Here is a 20582-nt window from a genome sequence, read left to right as displayed (position 1 = left end):
ACGGATGCAAACATATCCTTAACATTAGGGATTCCACACCGCCTTGACCTGTATATTATTTTTCCTGAATTTACAATTTCTGTGACTGTCCGGTATGATTTTAGCCTGAGATTGGAGTTTCATTCTGCCAGTTTATTTGATTTAATAAAAAAATCCCATTTTACTGCTGCTTATGTGTGTTCACATGCCAAGTTCAGTAAATTTGTTTTGAACGATACTGGGGATTAGCTATAGCATTTTGTGGGAAGTAGGAAATGCATAGTCTGACATGGATTACTGAGACTTTTGGTGAAAAACAGCTCCTTACCTTAAGTGGCGGTTGGAAGAAGTTTTGTACTGTACCAAGTCAGTGGGAATTAGTTGGTTGCTCCACATGTTCCTTCCTTGCTGGAGGATATGATCATTGTTGCTGTATGTTACAATCAACTGAATTGATTTGACCCATGGACATAACAAAGTGTAGAAGATGGTCTGATTATTCTGTTGATTTGGCAAACCTTGTTCCTGCATGTGGGTGTGTTTGTATATATTTTTTAAATCTTGCAACTGTGCAAATGAGCGATGCTTTTGCTGTTTCCTGGTTTTTCAGTGTTGAAGTGTTCCTATTGGTGTTTCTATATTTTCAGGCTGCTCAGCGACCACTGCATTCATTGGACACTAACTGTTCTCTGCTAACTGCAAACAATTGTTTTCTGATCTGGATGTGTTGCTCCTGTCCTGATCCTGGAGTGCTGGTACGGTTGGTTAGTTGCTGATGTTATTGGCTGATAGTGATTGGATAATTTGGAAACGTGATTGTACACTTAAATGCTGTTGTACTGTTCATAAAAGGTGCACCTACTGAATTGTTCATTGAGATGGGAATTTTAATTCTTTTAAATGACCCTTTTACTGCATCTGAACCGTCCTGGCATATTAATATAAAGGTGCTTGGCAATGGGCTCTTTTGTAGTATTAGACAATTTATACCCATTTTACACGATAATTTACACATGTCCTTAAGTAGTTCTAAACCTAATTGTGTATATACTTGCAATATTTGGCAGTGACCATATAGAGATAGAATTTATCAAATTGTAAGAGTTCAGTTTATTGAATACAATGAGACAATGGTCTACATGTACTGTAGAAATCTGCAGCCTAGCAGAGGTGAGAAACTTGTATAGAGTTTATTTGAAAAAGACAGTGCTGTAACTCAGCAGGTCAGGCAGCATCCATGGAAAACATGGATAGGAGATGTTTCAGGTCATGGTCATGCTGGAATATAGTTGTATGCTTTCTGTCTGGGATTAAATAATGATCATGTGATACTAATTTAGATTCCTGTGTACAGTTTTTGATTTTATAATTTGCATCTTGAGTAGCATATCTATTTTCCCTCTGAATTTGATTACTGGCTTGGTCATGTCCTGTGTTGACTTCATCCATTTGGCCAATGTTTAGAAAGTTTATTGTAGTTTTGGAAATAGATTATTTCTGGGTGTAAGTGACAAATGAAATGCTGTTTTTTTTTTTTAAAGCACTTGAACTTCTATATATTTTTTGCTTTGTTTTGTTTCTTATAGCAAAATTTCCCATGACGAACTTAGAATTATCAGGACTGAAAAGTACTGACGGCAGAGAAGACGATCTACAGCCAGGCCTTTAAGTAGTTGCCTCTGTAGGGGATCCTCAGCAAACAAGCAACTGTTAGCCTGGTTTCCTCGTGGTTGGTATTTTTTGTTTTATTTTATTATTTTTGTAAATTACATGATGCAAAGAGCAAGTTTGGAGTGGTGATCACCATCAGGATAAAGCAGTTAATTGTGATGGGAGGGCATGCGTTGGAATTCTTTACGATTATGGGGCTCAAATATTTCTGCATCGTCCTGCAATATGCAAATTAAATTTGCCACTTAAGCATAGTGAACAGGAATGGTCTCTAAGAAACCATCCGAACACGATGCTCAGTGGATTAAATGTACTGTTGAACCCATGTGTTGTATAAATATGATTTGTAAAGATTTTAGTGCTGCACTGAGGTATTCAATGTAGCAATTATTGAGTCCCTTCTCTTGTGTTTTGACCTAAGGTTGCAGGGGGTCGCTGGTAATGGGATAACTGGCGTGTCTGGTGATCCAGGGTCTGGGAAGCGCATCCGCAAACCATCTATGCTATATGAAGATTTTGAGAGTCCTACAGTGGCCATGTCTACGTCTGTTCATTCTCAGAACAATTTTGTTGTTAGTCCTCCTCCACCCGAGGTATCAAACCCTAAGAAACCCAGCCGAATGACTAACCAGGTGCAGTACATGCAGAAAGTGCTAATGAAAGCCCTTTGGAAGCATCAGTTTGCATGGCCGTTCTACCAGCCTGTGGATGCAATGAAACTCGGTCTCCCGGTGAGTGAGAAGTCTATGCAAGTTGTGTGTCTGTTTGTAACGTACCATAAATTCCTATGCAGTGTATCAAGAAATGCTGTATATATGCTACTATAAGTGCCTGGGGAGGCAAAAGCGTACAAAGTTGTTGTGGGTAGCCAGTTTGCTGTATGTAATGGCTATGTTGACATGGGCTTAATTTTGTTTCGTACTCCATCTTGTTCATTGCATCTTGTTCAAGACTTGAGATTTCTTTTTAAATGGCAGGACTTCTCTCCGAACTCGGCTTCATAGGAATTTTGACCTTCCTACTACATCTGAGCCACCTTTGTCTCTGATGGGGTTAGGGTTAGGAACTGGAGTGAGGTGGGTGAATACCAATAGATGGTATGATCTGCATAACAAGGAACTGCAGATGCTGATTTAAACCGAAAATGGTCACAAATGGCTGGAGTAACTCAGGCAGCATCTCCGGGGAGTAGGAAAGGGTGATGTTTAGGGTCGAGACCCATGTTCAGACATGTAGATTTCTGAGCCACTTTCCTGCTCTTTTTGTTTGTTTGGTAGACACAAAGTCATTCCCATCCCACACTTGATATTGTAGAATGTGCTCTCTCTATATATGTTGTATTTTTAATCAGCCAGATTTATAAAACAATTTCTGTTCTAATTAACTACATGGAGAATAAAGTGATTTTGGGGATTGATTTCCTTACTCAAATAATGCGGGGGTATATTTTACATATACAACATGAAAAGGTTTATTTTCCTTGTAGTATGTTTCTTGCCGTTGGGTAGCTGCACTGTTTCATGATCACATGTGTCAACTGATCCCAAAGCTCATCAGGTGACGCGTTGTTAGTGATGTTTGTTCGTGGAGCATTTTGGGAGTGTGGTCATGCTGTCTTCTGAAAACACTTCCTGCCAACACGATACAATGTTTAGTTAGAATGGTGCCACACATTGTATTGCTGTGGCTCTCGTATGTGAAAGCAGCTGGATGCCTTTGAAATTGATTCCTTTGAAATTGACTCTGCTAATACAAAGTTTGCATCAGATTTTCTCCTGGTTTTCCACCATTTTTTAAAAAATGTTAACGTTGTGTTTAAACTTGAATCAACTTTGAACTGCCTCTTCTATTTGCATTTCTATTAGGAATTACTGAGGTCCTGCAATTAAGTTTTATTTATTTTTGCTTGCAAATCTGCATACTGTGTACTCTTGACAGGAAACAAATGCCTCTCTGCATAGTGTATTTATTATATTCAAATTAGCAGGCAATTTGAGTTTTTTAAATAAATGTGGCGTCTTTTTCAAGTAGATTGGAGGAAATTTCAAAGTTGGTAGTGTTGTGGGCAGAAATATTAGTTAGTTTAAATCCTATAGAAACGGTTGAGATTCGTTGTTTATCAATGGTTTGGCCAGATGACTATGGTTAGAACATGGGGAGATACAAGTGCTGTTGCAATTTCACACACTCACTTGAGCAGTATGTTCAATACTGCACTCAGTAAGTGCATTGCAATGACTGCATGGGGACTGTTTTCAAAGACATGGAGGCATGCCCAAAGTAGGTTGAGGTCAACCTATGTGAATCCTCTGATTTCCGCAGCTATTGCTTTTGAGATTTGAATGCCAATCAGTTGTGGACTGTGATGTAATTGTCTGAACCATAGAAGCAAGTTTAACTGCTAAAATTTAAATTGAATTAATAAATTCCGGTAATTATGAAGCTTCTGGATTATCATAAAATCCTACCAGGTTTGCTGATGTGTTTTGGAGACAGGAAATCCTGCTAATCTCATCCAGCATGAATCTGGCACCCAACTACCTCTTTATTTAATGGTTCAATGGTGTTCTTATTGTCATATATGTGCAAATGCACAGTGACATTCTTTTCTTGCACACAGTCCAGTAAAGGGAGCTTTCCTAGAAAATGCTAATATTGGCAAGAATGTATGCATAGTGGCAAATTGAAAACGCCGGTTGGTGCTTGATACTATGCAATATTTGCGAAGCGTCATCTAAAAGTTTTACCTTTCTGTTGCAGGATTACCACAAAATAATCAAACAACCAATGGACATGGGCACTATCAAGAAGCGTTTAGAGAATAATTACTACTGGAGTGCCAGTGAGTGCATGCAAGACTTCAACACAATGTTTACTAACTGTTACATTTACAACAAGGTAAACACACCTATTCACGTAAGATCTTTAATTCTGCTTCTGTTATTAATGTGAGATGAATGCATTAAATTTAGTTTGGTTGCATTCCAATTATGGTGTGATCTTTGTTAATGAAGAGATTTCCTGGAAGGTGTAACTTCTGTTTCTTATTGTTCACAGCCTACAGATGATATTGTGCTGATGGCTCAGACTCTGGAGAAGCTATTTCTGCAGAAGGTGGCACAGATGCCCCAGGAGGAGGTGGAGTTAGCGCCAGCGCCAAAAGCAAAACATTCAAAAGGCCGCAAAACAGGGGGTAAGGAATTGGAATGGGCGTTATGTGATTATGTGCTTAAACCAGGTCATCATCTTCAACTTGATACGTTAACAGTTTCTCTTTTTATAGATGCTGACTGATCTGAGTGTTTCCCACATTTTTTGTTTTTATCTGCACATCAGATCATTTTATTAGTCAGCTCTCCCCTTAAACATCTGAATCATAGAATGTTTTCCTGATTTGTGTAACTTTCCTTTGTACTTTAACCATTTGAGTTAGTGTGTCATTCTGATAAATCTTTTGCACTTCCCTTCAAGGCCTATATGTCCATCTTAAAGTGTGGTGCCCAGAACTACTCGCAGTACTCCAGGTGTGGTGTAGCCAGGGATATGCGTAGCTTCTACCTGCTTGTGTTCCAGTCCTGTAAGGCCAGCCTTCTATTGGCTTATTTGATTATTTTCTGGTCCTGTAACATTTTAATCTGTACATTGACCCACTGAGTCTTTTTTGACCTCGGTTGAATCCAGCATCTCGCTATGTAGAAACTGATGTTCTCTCCTTTCTTATTCCAATGTGAGAGAGTTTCATTTAGGCTCAATATCATTTGGCAAGTTTTATCAATTTGTATAATAATTCTCTTTGCTGTGAACCATTTCATCTGCACTGCTTAAAATAGTACTTTGTTTGGAATCAACAAAACCGTTGTTTGTGGCTTCTCATTCCATCTGCTAAGTATTTTATTAACAAGATTTACAGTTGGGAGTCCTTGCCCACCTGTACTCACCTATCACTTATAGGCTTTGTCCTGCACCTCCTCTCATCCAGCATTCTTATCTTTCCCACCCACCACCACCCAGTCTGTCTGAAAGTCCTGTACTGAAACAGTCACCTATTCCTGTTTTCCAGAGATGCTACCTGAGTTACTCCAGCACTTTGTTGGGATGACTGGAGGCTTTACTTTTAAAATATTGACAAAACCTTGTTTTTATTTGCATCATCGGTTCTATTCTTAGGGATTTATTTTAACGTTCCCAATACACTCACAGACTTTTTGTGCTAAGTGTGATTTCCTTGCAAGTTTCTTATTATTACTTTACCTTTTTATACTTTTGCCAATAGTCAGGACTGGTGCTGCCCTTTGATTTATAATTCATGATGTTCCATGGCAATTTGTTGGGATCAATAGTAACTTGTTTGTAATCACTTTGTTTCATACTATACTGGTCTATATAATTTTTTTACTTCCCTATTGAAACCATGTGGCCTGCAGGTTTAATCGATGCATCTGTAGAGCCCTCCATTTTACAGCTGCCACTAGGGGAGCTCTCTGTATTTCCCACTAGTGTCTGAAATCATTTTCTGCCCATTATGTTTTCATTACATGATATTTCATTGTATGAAATTCATTTAGAGAATACAATCTAATTCAAAGGTGACTTCAATACTTATTTCGCACTACCTTCCTCAGTCACAGTTTCCCTATTTTTCTCGGTTAGCAGTCAACATGCCTTTCAAATGTTGTCACTTTATATGCATTTACCCCAGCCTCTGGTATTTTATTCATTTTAACCATCAACCCTCTTTATAAATAAATAAACAAACAGACTTACCCCTCAGCTCATTTAAATTGCTTCTCTATTCTCACCTTGAGACTATGCCCTCTAGTTCTAAATTCTCTGACATGGGGAAAATCTATCTTATCTGTGCTCCTTATAATTTTATAAACTACTATAACATCCCCCATTTTTCAGTGAGCATAAACCCATCCTTCCAATCTCTTTGCCTGGTATTGAGTGCAGTAGTTACAATGTCGTGGTGAATCACTCCCGCACTCTATTGCTACCACATCTTGTAGTGTGGCAACCAGAACTATAAATTTAACCAGTCCCAGCGTGGTATTTGACATCTTGGTATTTGAACCCAATGCCTCGCCCTATGGGGGCAAGCTTACCAAATGCTGCCTTCACGGCCCTTTCAACCTTTAATGCTACTTCCACCAAACTATACACTTGCACCCATATATCCCAATGTACATTAAAACACAAGGCCCTTGCAATTAACTCTGTATGCCCTCCTAGGATTTGATTTTCCAAAATACATTAGCTCATACCTGCCTGCATTAAATTCCATTTACCACCATTCCATCAAACTTTCCAGCTGATCAATGTCATGTTGCATCCTAGTTGTGTTGGTAATGGCTGCCCCATCATTTTCTACGAGTCAAAGTCAAATCGGCACTGGTATTTGTTCAGTTTATTTCTTGAACTCTTAAGGAGCTTTCAACACTTGGGGCGCATTTTATATTTTTGGCTTTTTCTCTTGTTGATAAGTTGTAGGAGTAGTATTAGGCCATTCAGCCCATGTCCACTCTGCCACACAATCCTCCCCCCTCAGGCCTATTCTCCTGCATTCTCCCCATAACCGCTGACACCCGTAAAGATAAATAGTGTTTATCGCTACATCAATTTGCTCGTAGCCCAGATATAGAATCTTGGCCCATACCTTTATTTTAGCTCATCGTTCCCTTAAACTCCTTAAGCATGACCTCTTGCCTATTGGTTTACATCTTGAGGGGCACATCAATTGGATCTTCCCTCTAACATTTTCAAGCTGTGTTAGGAGAGGCATCATTCCCTGCTTGAGTGCATTGTACCTATGGGTCCTGTTATGTGGTTCATATTCCTTTTATCTCAATTATATTCCCCTTGATGCATATACTTTGTGCACATGTCAGCCCTGTCATACCACAGTCTTGAGGGCAGATTGATGTACTGAATAAATTGTCTGCATCTTTGTATTGGAGCGTCCACTCCAATTCAGTGATTGTTTCTACTATTTTTGCACAATATTAATTTTAGACTTCATTAGGCACCGAAACACTGCAAATGTTTTAATTGTGCCTTAAGCCCACATGCACTTTGCACAATCTTCTCTTGGCCATATTTTCAGTTTAGTCTATTTAGTGGTCACTTTAAGTTTTTAACAGTCTAGAATTTCCATTAGGGTTTGTAGATTGGTATTGTTTGTAGGTAGAATACTATGCTGAGTGGAGAACTAAAGTAGGTAGGTGCATTTTTCTAGTTTCTTATGTGGATAAGGCAGCATTACAATAATTCATTCTTTACTACCTGCAATTTAAAAATCCATGTATTTCAAATGTGATCAGTACAGTTTTACTATCCACTTTCATGCCCAGGTTTTGCATTTAATCCAGTATAGAAATCCTACTTGGAGTGAAAGTGAGATGTGAATCTGTTGCACTGTACCATTTTATGATGAAAACATGCGTGTCAACTGATCCCAGAGTTTCTGTCTTGTGCCAGGCTCCTTGCTGATGTTTTGTCACTAAGTGATGCTGGTTACTGGATGATTCTGGGAACATGATCATGCCTTGAATTCTGAAAATGGATAATTTCCCATTTAAATGTAGAGGCAAGGTCCAAAGTAATTTATTTTGTGGAGCGGGTGAAATTACTTTGAAACAAGCCCAATAAATAGCTGCAGTGAGTTATGTCCGTACTAATGGCTTCTTTTCCACAGGGGTGCCTTCTGTCCCAGGAGGGGTGACCGTATCTCAGGTCCCAATGATATCATCAGTGTCTCAACCGACTGCCTACTCTCCTCCAACGCCAGAAGTCCCCACACCGATCCTTGAAGTTTCTCAGACTTCAGTCATCTCTGCACCGATCATGCATAAGTCTTCACATTCGCCTCCCCAGTCTGCCTTAGCAGTATCTCCCCCTGTGCAGCCTGTCACTAAGGTAAGCAGCACTATGTTGAGAGCTCAAAATATTTGGTGCGCAGGGAAGAATCTGTTTTAGTTTGGCGATACGGAAACAGGCCCTTCATCTTACCAAGTCCGCACCAACCAGCACATTAACACTATCCTACATGCACACAAGGGTCAATTTATATATACCAAGCCAATTAACCTACAAACCTGTATGTCTTTGGAGTGCGGGAAGTTACAGAACATCTTGGAGAGAACCCCACGCAGGTCACAAGGTTCTCCCGTGACCTCTGTAGGTTTTCTCCAAGATCTTCGGAACAACAACTCTGGCTAAGATTGAACTCGAGTCTCGAGCAACAATTCTACTGCAGCGCCACAGTACCGCACAGATCTACCAGCTTTCAAAAAAGATGGGTATTAGAAGGTCAGCGGTCAGTAATAATTTGACACCTAACCGGTTTCCCAAAAAAGTATTGGGACCAATGTTGATTATCATAGTGTCTATTCCAAATAAATTAGTTGTACTGATGTGGAAATTTGAAACCAAATGAATGCTATTGTGATTTGCAGCAAAAGCGTGCTTGATCTCATAATTGCCAGTCACTTTCAGTATTTTCCAAATCCTTTATAAATGGTAAATTAACCTGTTAAAGAAGTATATTGCATTCTTTAAATGGTTAGCTTTATCTTTTGTTTGAACTAGACTTGGATGGAGGTCCATGCCTGGCTAGGACTTTGAAAATTCCCGTGAGTGGCTAGACAGCTTGCTTCTTCATTCTTAGTGCCCAGCTTTCTATGACTTGAGCAACTATGGCTGTTTGTTGATTGTGGGAGGTAATGCAATAAAAAACGATTCACAGATCTGTTTTATTTACAGAAGAAAGGAGTGAAGAGGAAAGCAGATACAACAACTCCAACCACTTCAGTTGTCACCACAAGTGGCGAGTCATCTCCGTCAGTAGCTGAAATCAAGGCTGCAAAGATCCCACTTCGGCGAGAGAGTGGCAGACCAATCAAACCACCAAAGAAGGATTTGCCAGATTCCCAGCAGCACCAGAGTTCAAAGAAAGGCAAATTGAGTGAACAGCTGAAGTACTGCAATGGCATCTTGAAAGAGCTGCTGTCAAAAAAACATGCCGCATATGCCTGGCCTTTTTATAAACCCGTGGATGCGTCCGCTCTTGGGCTTCATGACTACCATGACCTAATCAAGCATCCCATGGACCTAAGTACAATCAAAGTATGTGGCACCCAAGCAACGCATTCTCTTATCGCAATACTATACTCGAATACAGTGAAACCTGTACATTAAACTGGTCCCTGTCTTCATGGCCTGTTTCTCAGCCAAGGGCTTTTCTCACTGAATTAATTGTCTAGCTCCAACTCTAAGCAACTCTGCCAGTGAGGCAACATTTGCTGTTAGTTTAAGAAAAAGAAACTACCATATTTCCCCGCATCAAAGGCGCTATTTTTTACCCATAAATTTACCTGTACCGTTACCTAGTCGAGAAAGAGTCGGCTGAGCAATGCCACTCGTAGCGACTGCTCTGCGGAACCTGCCACGCCTTCGACCCTGGAACTGTGTGAAGTTGTAAGCGGCTGTAAAAGGACAGCACCCGGGGTGGGGGTGGGGGTGGGGGAGGCAAAAGTGGAGGCTCCCCGGTCCTCATTGCCTCCCTTAAGGAGTTTCACATCTTCCTTTCTACTGACTGAACCAAACCCTTGATCCTGTTCTGCCAGCCGGGAAATACGTTAGTAATTTTAAGCGAGGGAACAATTTTAATATAAATGAGTTACCTGTGCAAAAATACGGAAACATTTCAAATACTTATGCAGATCCTCTTTCCGGCTTTCCCAAATGAATAAACAATATGTGCAGGAGTAGGCAATTCGGCCCTTCGAGCCAGCACCGCCATTCAATGTGATCATGGCTGATCATCCCCATCAATACCCCGTTCCTGCCTTCTCCCCATATCCCTTGACTCCGCTATTTTTAAGAGCCCTATCTAGCTTTTTCTTGAAAGTAGCCAGAGAACCGCCCTCTGCGGCAGAGAATTCCACAGACTCCCTATGTGAGAAAAAGTGTTTTCTCATCTCCATTCTAAATGGCTTACCCCGTATTCTTAAACTGTGGCCCCTGGTCTGGACTCCCCCAACATCGGGAATATGTTTCCTGCCTCTAGCGTGTCCAAACCCTTAACAATCTTATATGTTTCAATAAGATGTCCTCTCATCCTTCTAAACTCCAGTATACTCCAGTATACAACATTCTCTCAGCCGGCTGTACCTGCCCACTCCCCCAACCTGTCCAAGTCGCCCTGCATTCTCATAGCATCCTCCTCACAGTTCATACTGCCACCCAGCTTTGTGTCATCTGCAAGTTTGCTAATGTTACTTTGAATCCCTTCATCCAAATCATTGATAGCTGCTGTCCCAGCATCGAGCCTAGCGATACCCCACTACCTACTCTTAGTTTCCTGTCTGCCAACCAATTTTCTATCCATGTCAGCACTCCACCCCCAATAGCATGTGCCCTAATTAGAAATAGAAAAGTCCCTGGTCCATGATCCATTGATATTGAGATCAGGTAGCATTATTAGGAGTTGCATACATTCTGATTTCCTTTTGAAACTCTAATATTTCCTCTGATCTTTTTATTCAATAAAATAAATCTGCAGAAAACATTGAAGTTTTAGATAGGAATGGGCTGAGAGCACTTAACAGACAAATTGATGCACCCACTGGGTATATAAAACAAGTGGCTGCTGTTTGACATTGTGAAATCACAGCACCATGGGTCAGTCCAGGAGTTCCTTAAAACTCTCCCTCTATCTTTCCCCTTATTCCTGTGCTGTTTCACGTTGCAGTGAAGGACTAACAACACGGCTCTCGGCCATCTCTATACATCAACACATTTTGTTTGTTGTTTTAGTGCTTTTCTCCCATTCAGTGCCCTGGATAATTGCCAAACTCTAATTGTGGATTTGTCTGCATTCTGTAAGCTGGTTGAATGCTATGTTCATACGTCATTGGGGTAGAAATAGCCCATTCAGCCTATCGAGTACTTCTCGTAAACCTCTGAACCCTCTCAATGCCAGCAAATCTCCTCAGATATGGGGCCCAAACCTGTTCATAGTTTTGCAAATGTGGTCTGACAAGTGCCTTATAAAGACTCAGCATTACATCCCTGTATTTATGTTCTAGTCCTTTTGAAATGAATGATAATGTTGCATTTGCCTTCCTTACTACTGATTCAACTTGTAAATTAAATTTTTGGGAATTCTGCATCAGCACTCCCAAGTCCCTTTGCTACTCCACTTTCTAAATTCTTTACCCATTTAGAAAACAGTTTATGCCTTTATTTCTACTACCAACGTTTATGACTGCACACTTTGCCATGTTATACGCCAGAGCAGTTAAAATGTGACTTTCTATGCAAGTTGATCTAACCGTCACTTATATACGCTGATGAGCTATACCCAGGCATTGTAAACTGCTTTTTATTGTGGGTTTTAATGGAAAATGCATTAATCATGGGAAAGTGGCAATGTGATGTCTCCACTATTAATGTAGATGTATTAAATATAGCAAATTTTACTTTAGATGGCATGTTGGGTGGGGAATGCATGGAGGAATTAGGTGCCACTTTTATCCTGCCTTGAAATTGAAGTGCAGAAACTACTTGTTAATTATATTGAGGGTCCAATACAATTCTTGGGTCTGAATGCAGATATCCAGTCGATTTTAAATTAATGCACTGGTGGCAGATAAAGCTGCACTTTCTTGCTGTGGTGCAGCTTGTTAAATGTCTTTTATATCTTTCCTCTTAGAGGAAGATGGATGAACGTGAATACCAGGATGCACAGGAATTTGCAGCTGATGTGAGATTAATGTTCTCGAATTGTTACAAGTATAACCCACCTGATCATGATGTGGTTGCCATGGCCAGGAAGTTGCAGGTACCTTCACCTTTAGTGTGATAGGGATGTGTGCTTCAATAAGCCCGATGGCCTGATTCGCTGTCACTGAATCCACAGATTGCCTGCATTTATGTTATGGGGGGAAAAAGCCAAGGTTTTATGAAACAAAATTAACACACTTCAGCACAGAAGCAAAAAACGGCAGATGTTCGAAGGCCAAAATGAAAATTGCTGGAAATGCTCAGCTGGTCTGTAACATGTTCAGCATTGACAATGTGACGTTTAAATAATTCAATATCCAAATCCATTGGTTTATTGCATTTGATGAATTCATCTGCAATTTTGCATCCGGGTCTTACCCAGCCTTTACCATCTAGCTTGGGGTTTGAATTATTCTATGGCACTACTAAACAGACTTTCATATTTATTCACGACCATATATATATTTCATCCCTCTGCAGTGTCGTCCAGTTTATTAGCCAGCTTGTCTCTGGGGTGACCTCAAATCAGTTTTGCTGCTGGCTTGCGTCACTTCAAAGATGTATTTGATCTGCTCCCTCACCTTTTCCTTTGGACCTTTTCTTGGGCTATCTACCTGCAGCGTTTTAACCTCACAGGCTTTTTGCACAAATCCTCTTTAGAGCTGTCATTTATAGGCCAAATGCTGTCTCATATTTGGTTACACCTTCTGAGGTTCTTTAATTTCCCCCATCCCAATGTAGACTCATTTCTCCCACTACCCAGCCCCCCTTCCCCTCCTTCTGGCTTTACATTTCGCTCCTCATCTGACAATCAAATCGCATCATCTCTAAGTCACCTATAACTTGCCAGGCTTTGTCCCATCCCTAGCACTTCCAGCTTTCTCTGAGCCTGAAGAAGGGTCCCCACTCAATGTCTCCTATCCATGTCCTGAGATTTCCCCTGTCTATTACTCCAGCACTTGGTGTTTTAGCATTCTAGCATCTGCAGTTCCTAGCATCTCCTCTAATTGTTGTTGCACTCCAGTGTTTTTTTTTTTTTTTATAAGGACCCTTTGATTGTTTCAGGATGTCTTTGAATTCCGTTTTGCCAAGATGCCGGATGAGCCTTTGGAATTTGCATCTCCGCCTGCACCAACCGGTCTCCCTCCCGCTGCTTCTAAATCCTCATCTGATTCATCCAGCAACAGCAGTAGTGGGAGCTCATCGGACACTGAGACTTCTGATGATTCAGAGGAAGAGCGAGCTAATCGTTTGGCTGAGCTGCAGGAGCAGGTACAGACTAATGCTGTTGATTAACTTGGCAGGGCTTGTCTTGCTACTGGATGTTAAAATAAAATTATTCGTCCATGCACAAGTAGTTTGGAAAGCCATGCTATGTTTTGATAGCTATCAGACCTCTTGCTAATAATATAGTGGGTCTAACATCTTGCTGTAAAAAATGACAAAGTTGTAACTGAAAAAGTGCACACTCATTTACATTATCCCACATGCCCAACCTTGCAAATTAATGGAATTCATTTGAATAATATTTTGCAAACATTACTGTCTGGCTCAATTTTGTTAATGAATATAATTTCCAATTTCTGTTTCCTCTTGGTGATTGTTGCCTTGTCTAATGACCATAACATACAGTGCCCTCCATAATATTTGGGACAGACCCATCAATTATTTATTTGCCTCTGTACTCCACAATTTGAGATTTGTAATAAAAATAAATCACATGTGGTTAAAGTGCACATTGTCAGATTTTATTAAAGGGTATTTTTATTTTTTATACATTTTGGTTTCACCATGTAGGAATTACAGCTGTGTTTATATGCAGTCGCGCCCCCCCCCCCCCCCCCCCCCCCCCCCCCCATTTCAGGGCACCATGATGTTTGGGACACATGGCTTCACGGGTGTTTGTAATTGCTCAGGTGTGTTTAATTGCCTCCATAATGCAGGTATAAAAGAGCTTTCAGCACATAGTCTTTCCTCCGGTCTTTCCATCACCTTTGGAAACTTTTATTGCTGTTTATCAACATGAGGAACACAGTTGTGCCAATGAAGTCAAAGAAGCCATTATGAGACTGAAATGAAAATAAAACCGTTAGAGACATCAGCCAAACCTTAGACTTACCAAAATCAACTGTTTGGGACATCATTAAGAAAGAGAGCACTTGGTGAGCTTACTAATCGCAAAGGGGCTGGCAGGCCAAGGAAGACCTCCACAGCTGATGACAGAAGAATTCTCTATAATAAAGGAAAAAAAAAAACAAATACCTGTCCGACAGATCAGAAACACTCTTCAGGAATCAGGTGTAGGTTTGTCAAGGACCTCTGTCTGCAAAAGACTTCATGAACAGAAATACAGAGGCTACACTGCAAGATGCAAACCTTTGGTTCGTCGCAAAAATAGGATGGCCAGGTTACAGTTTGCCAAGAAGTACTTAAAAGAACAACCACATCTGTGGTCAGATGAGACGAAGATTAACTTGTATCAGAGTGATGGCAAGAGCAAAGTATGGAGAAGAGCAGGAACTGCCCAAGATCCAAAGCATAACACCTCATCTGTGGAACACGGTGGTGGGGGTGTTAAGACCTGGGCATGTATGGCTGCTGAAGGTACTGACTCACTTATCTTCATTGATGATACAACTGCAACAAAATACTAAACATGACTACTTTCATTTACATGACATTGCTGTCACAAACATTATGGTTCCCTGAAATGGGGGGACTGTCTAAACTCTGCTGTAATTACTACATGGTGAAACCAAAATGTATAAAAATGGCCTTCTTAAACACTTTGTATAAAAATGGCCTTTATTACAACCTGACAATGTGCACTTTTCTGTTAAATGATGGGTCTTTGTCCCAAACATCATGGAGGGCACTGTACGTTGCATAATTCCGCGTTCTAAGCACGTCCAAATCATTTGATTCCAGTGAGATGGAGTTCTGTTTTAGGATGGACTCATGGAATGATATTTCTTCTTGCAGCTAAGGGCTGTTCATGAGCAGTTGGCAGCCCTCTCTCAGGCTCCCATGTCAAAACCAAAGAGAAGGCGAGACAAGAAAGAAAAGAGAGACAAAAAGAAAAAGAAGGAGAGGCATAAAGTGAAAGATGAAGAGGACAAGCTGCTTAAACCATCCAAGTCAAAAGCAGCACCCAAAAAGCAATCCAAAAAAGCATCTGGAGGCAGCAGTTCGGGTGGTAACAATAAGTGAGTGTTACATGGCCAGAGTGCTATTATTAATACTTTTGTTGCAATTTGGATAGCTTGCATGTCTAGAAAATCTTACAAACATAATGTTAATGTTGGATTACTAGATCCATAGAAATAGTACACATTTGCAAGAAGGTACTGTGGCGCAGCAGTAGAGTTGCTGCCTTACAGCACCAGAGACCCGGCCGGGTTCGCTCCTGATTGCAGGGACTGTCTGTACGGAGTTTGTATGATCTCCCCATGACTGGGTTTTCCCCAGGTGCTCTGGTTTTCTCCCACACTCCACAGACCTACAGATTTGTAGGTTAATTGACGGGTAAAGATTGTGAATTGTCCCTAGTGTGTAGGATAGTGTGAGTGCACGGGAGTCTGTGGGGCCGGGTGGATTGAAGGGGCTGTTTCCGCGGTGTATCTCTAAGCGATAACATCGTTTGGTGATTGGGCTGTGGCCCCTTGGGCATCGCTGTGGTATATATTGGTGCCAGCTCCAGAATTGCCCTGAATTCTCTGGCAGCCGGTGAAAATCATGAATTGTGCACACTTACCTGGTAGAGCATTTGTTCACATTTTAATTTTGGTTTCTTTATAGGCAATCCAAAAAGGCGAAGCAGCCTCCCCCTCCACCGCCGCCTCCCCCTCCTGGTTATGACTCTGAAGAGGAGGACAACTGCAGGCCTATGACATACGATGAGAAGCGGCAGTTGAGCTTGGACATTAACAAACTGCCAGGTGACAAACTTGGCCGTGTGGTGCACATCATCCAGTCCAGGGAGCCATCGCTACGAGACTCCAATCCTGATGAGATTGAGATAGACTTTGAAACACTTAAACCATCCACTCTTCGGGAGCTGGAACGCTATGTAATGTCCTGTTTACGGAAGAAACCTCGGAAACCTTACTGTAAGTTTAAAGCATGTGCATTTCAGGTATTCCCCGGCCAGTACTTGTTGAGCTTATCATTGTGTTATTGAACATTACAAGTGTGTAAAATTAGTTGCAGGTCGTGCCCGGTCAAGTTCTGGGTAGGTGGTGAGGTTTGCATTCCTAAATAAACAATCCGTAGCAGAGCTGCACCTGACTCAAGAAAGGAGTTTTAAAAAGTTAAAATATACTGTCTCACGATTGCCATGAGCAAGTTTTATTCAGCGCCTCAACTTTTTGGCTTGTGACATCCATAAAGGTGAATTTCCGTTACCTGTGTGGCCATATGAGTGGTTTGCCTCTTTGGTAGTAGCATTAGAAGTTGTGTTGCGGGTCTCTGAGGGAGCTTCTGAGCGATTGCCCGATCTAATGAGGGAATGTAAAAGTTCCTGAGTCGGACTGTTAGCATGAATTATTCTTATTTCATGCTCTAAATTTGCGACGATGTATCTCGGATGTCTTGAGAGCGACAAAAAATTAGGAACAAGCTAATTAATGGGTACATTTTAGCGCAACTGGGCTGGATTGGCAAACGGTTGCAAAGCTATTTATTCTTCAGCTCGTACATCTGAAAATCTCCCAAGCTTGTCATGAAGCTCTTTCTGTTAACCTGTTGCCCATTTTTTCATCTGGCTGAAGGTAAGAAACTGAATTCCCAGTGCCCACGTGGAATATCATGATTGTGATTAACTTGCTTGGTAGTGCACAGCTTCAATAGCCTTGATCACAATGCCATCCAGGACAAAGCAACCACCTGATATGGCTAACTTAGAATACGGGGGAGTCCAGTACCAGGGGCCACAGTTCATGAATAAGGGGTAAGCCATTTAGAACGGAGATGAGGAAACACTTTTTCACACAGAGTTGTGAGTGTGGAATTCTCTGCCTCAGAGGGCAGTGGAGGCCGGTTCTCTGGATACTTTCAAGAGAGCTAGATAGGGCTCTTAAAGATAGTGGAGTCGGGGGATATGGGGAGAAGGCAGGAACGGGGTACTGATTGTGGATGATCACATTGAATGGCGGTGCTGGCTCAAAGGGCCGAATGGCCTACCCCTGCACCTTTTGTCTATTGTCTCCCCATTGCATATACAATGAGTCCCTGCGACATGGGGCTACAATACAGGCCATCTGCAGGCGCAGCAACTGTTGGACTTCCTTGCCAAGTGCTTGCCATACAAATGGCGTGGTTTGTCGCCACCGTTGAGTGCAATGTATGGTTTTTCTTGCAAGCTGTCTTGTTCTGTGAATTGGGTAAGTCTATATCTGGTCGTTATATTTCAACTGTTGCATTCATCGATATTCCAGCCAAAAAACAAGCAGGGAAGACCAAGGAAGAACTTGCTATGGAGAAGAAGAAAGAGTTGGAAAAACGCTTGCAGGATGTGAGTGGCCAGCTGAATCCCAGTAAAAAACCTCAGAAGAAAGGTATGTCAGTAATCTGAGAATTCAACGAATGTCCTCTTTTCTATGCATCCTAGTATTCTTGATGGGTAATCTACAATAATGTGATGTTGGGATTTAATTACGATGTGGGTGGAAAACAGTCTGCAGTGGATGGACTGTAATGTAAATCCAGTGAAATTAATCCAAGCGTGACCTTGAAATTTGTTTGAAAGTCACGTAGCACATGACTGCCCAAAGTTAAGTTCACTATTGGGAGGCTGGGTGGCACTGACGAGGTCTTTATCATATTGACATGGTCTTGCAGTGTGGAAACAGGCCTCTTGGCACAACTTGCCTACACTGGCCAACATGTTCCATTCGTACTAGTCCCACCCGCTTGCATTTGGCCCATCTATATTGCTAAAACTCATCGTTTTTGTTTGTGTGGATGTCTGCATATGTAATCCTGAAGCTACTCCAAAACGGTACATGTAAGCACTACCACTTTTTGGACCACCTTACTCGCAATTGTCCTGTGGTGTTTCAAGTTTCGCTCAGATTGATCTTATATTTTACAAGTTATTCACATCTTAAACTTTACAAAATCCAATTTGAAAAAAATCACTTGAAGTTGTAGTGGCAGTTAGCAGCTATGATGTCACAATGGGATCTCATTTACATTAACTGCCGACTTAACTTTTCACTACAAAATCGAATTGCACTTTCTGGCCCTGCCTGTGAAAAGTCAATTTTTTAAAGTTTGAAAAGAGGGAGGATGAAGAGGAGGGGGAGGGAGTGCTGGGGATAAGGGGAAATGAACCACCCCTGCACATTTGGGGGCTATGTGTGGGTGGTGGAATATTGCGTTGGGGGAATGGGTGCGCGGTGGAACGGGTTACGTTGGGGGACCCGTTGAGATTCTTTTTTTAAATCTATACCTGCAAGAACCTCCTCCAGATTCTTGGTGTGGAGCTGTGTATTTTAGTTGCTTTGTTTCAACTACGATTGAGTGAGGAAATGTTGCTTTAATTGAGTTTTTCTCTTTGCAGCGACTGAGAAGCCAGGTCCTATTCAGCCAGCGGGTCCATCGCGCCTCAGTGCCAGCAGCAGCAGTTCTTCGGGATCTGACACTAGTAGCACTTCAAGCGGATCAAGTTCATCAGACACTAGTGATTCTGACTCTGGTTAGAGTTGGTAGATGCTTTGGTTTCTTGTTGAGGAAATTTGGTGTCGGATTGGTTCGAACTAATCTGCAGGGTCGGAAGAAGTATGAACCAGACTGCTGGGAGGTATCCTGTCCCCACGTGCCCATCGTTACTGACTGCAGTGTACATGGTTTGATGTGATTTTAATTTTACAAAAAAGGAAAAAACTACAAGCGCTGCATCGCAAGGACAGACCCGGTAGAAGATTATCCACTCTAACACGTCAGCTAGATCTCATAATCAGTCTGTCTCAAAAATGTGTGCTGTATTTGGGGCCAAGTGGGGACTAGGGTGGGTGGGGCGGTACTATGGGGTGCTTGAGGCTGTTGCTTGGTTCCTCCTCTCTTCAGTGGAGGCAACTGGGCCAGGTCAAAAGTGACCGCAGCCTCTAAACCTAGAGTCCTCCTCTTGCTTAAAATCATGTGGAGAATCCAATGTGAGGGGCACACAGTTTTGAACTCGCCTGTAGAGTCGCTGTACGCAGTTTTATTTTGTTTTGAAAGGTATTTTTCCATTTTGAAAACATTTTAAGCTGTTGGTCTCTGAGCTGTCACCCTGAAACCCATGTACTGTGACGATCTTCAGTGGAGGTGTTGAGATGTTTTAGAGACTTAAGTTATAGTTCTTTGCATCTTTTAAGATGGTTCGAGAGGATTGGACGGCCACTGTCCAGAGGCCACTTAGCTTTCACTGAGTTTACTGGTTTGGTTGATAACTATTTTCGGAGAAAGAACAACATTAATCCAACTGAATAAGTAGAAGAGCTTGAGCTCTAACCATTTTTTCCCCACATCCAGTACTTGAATGCAGAGCAGTAACGCTGTACCAAGGTGGTGTTGGTCAGTGCACAGTTTGTAAGCAATTGCATTGTGCCTATCTTATTTCCCCTCCTATTTTGGTTTGGACTAGGCTGTTTGGATAGTCTTGCTGGTTATCCTACTTGGTGCTGTCTTACTGAGTTGCACGACTTAGTTTGGAGGGGCGTATTTGTTTTTAATGTGTACAGTTTAGTTGTAGTCTTCATTTCTGCAAAGGTTACAGGAAAAGCTGACAGCTAAATTTAATCTTTTTTCATCCAGTTATGTGGTGTTTTATTTATTTTGTTACAAAATAATTATGTTTTATATTGTAAAGACTGAACCAATGTGCCTGTTGATGCAGGTCACAAGAGTGTAGAGTGAGATTTTAACAAGTATTGTATATATAAAGATGCACAATTGAGAAGCATGTTTCTTAATGTAAAGGTGATTTTTATTTTTTATCTTAATCTGTAAAGTTTTTTTTCTACAGTCCGTTCTTGTTTTTTTTTGTTAATTGTAGAATTGGACCTCATGTAGCAGTTAACAACTTGTATGTGACAATGTATTTGTTAAACCTTGAGTTCTCAACGCTGTACAGTAAAAATGTTCTTTAAAGCCGCATCAATTTA

At 41.3% G+C, this 20582-nt stretch overlaps 1 protein-coding gene and 1 non-coding gene across 8 annotated transcripts in view; both read left to right on the top strand.

Moving 5' to 3' along the window:
- LOC116990175 (bromodomain-containing protein 2-like) overlaps nucleotides 1-20582 on the top strand; it is a 23433-nt gene extending 2851 nt beyond the window's left edge. The window contains exons 2-14 of one of the 7 annotated variants that reach the window (XM_033047722.1): nucleotides 627-734; nucleotides 1566-1708; nucleotides 2072-2381; nucleotides 4411-4548; nucleotides 4708-4843; nucleotides 8345-8565; nucleotides 9412-9774; nucleotides 12365-12493; nucleotides 13501-13707; nucleotides 15418-15641; nucleotides 16234-16544; nucleotides 17871-17990; nucleotides 18998-20582. In XM_033047722.1, the coding sequence (XP_032903613.1) occupies nucleotides 2151-2381; nucleotides 4411-4548; nucleotides 4708-4843; nucleotides 8345-8565; nucleotides 9412-9774; nucleotides 12365-12493; nucleotides 13501-13707; nucleotides 15418-15641; nucleotides 16234-16544; nucleotides 17871-17990; nucleotides 18998-19137 (2220 nt within the window). In that variant the 5' untranslated portion in view covers nucleotides 627-734; nucleotides 1566-1708; nucleotides 2072-2150 and the 3' untranslated portion in view covers nucleotides 19138-20582. The remainder of the gene's footprint in view (nucleotides 1-626; nucleotides 735-1565; nucleotides 1709-2071; nucleotides 2382-4410; nucleotides 4549-4707; nucleotides 4844-8344; nucleotides 8566-9411; nucleotides 9775-12364; nucleotides 12494-13500; nucleotides 13708-15417; nucleotides 15642-16233; nucleotides 16545-17870; nucleotides 17991-18997) is intronic. The other 6 variants (XM_033047723.1, XM_033047724.1, XM_033047725.1 and 3 more) reach the window with 6 other exon arrangements.
- LOC116990272 lies at nucleotides 8071-8211 on the top strand. The gene has a single exon (XR_004416512.1). It is a non-coding gene; the product is annotated as a small nucleolar RNA SNORD10 (small nucleolar RNA).

The sequence above is a fragment of the Amblyraja radiata genome, chromosome 30, assembly GCF_010909765.2.
Source record: "Amblyraja radiata isolate CabotCenter1 chromosome 30, sAmbRad1.1.pri, whole genome shotgun sequence".
Lineage (NCBI taxonomy): Eukaryota > Metazoa > Chordata > Chondrichthyes > Rajiformes > Rajidae > Amblyraja > Amblyraja radiata.
The sequence above is the reverse complement of the archived record's forward strand: the minus strand, read 5'-3'. Positions and strand labels throughout refer to the sequence as shown.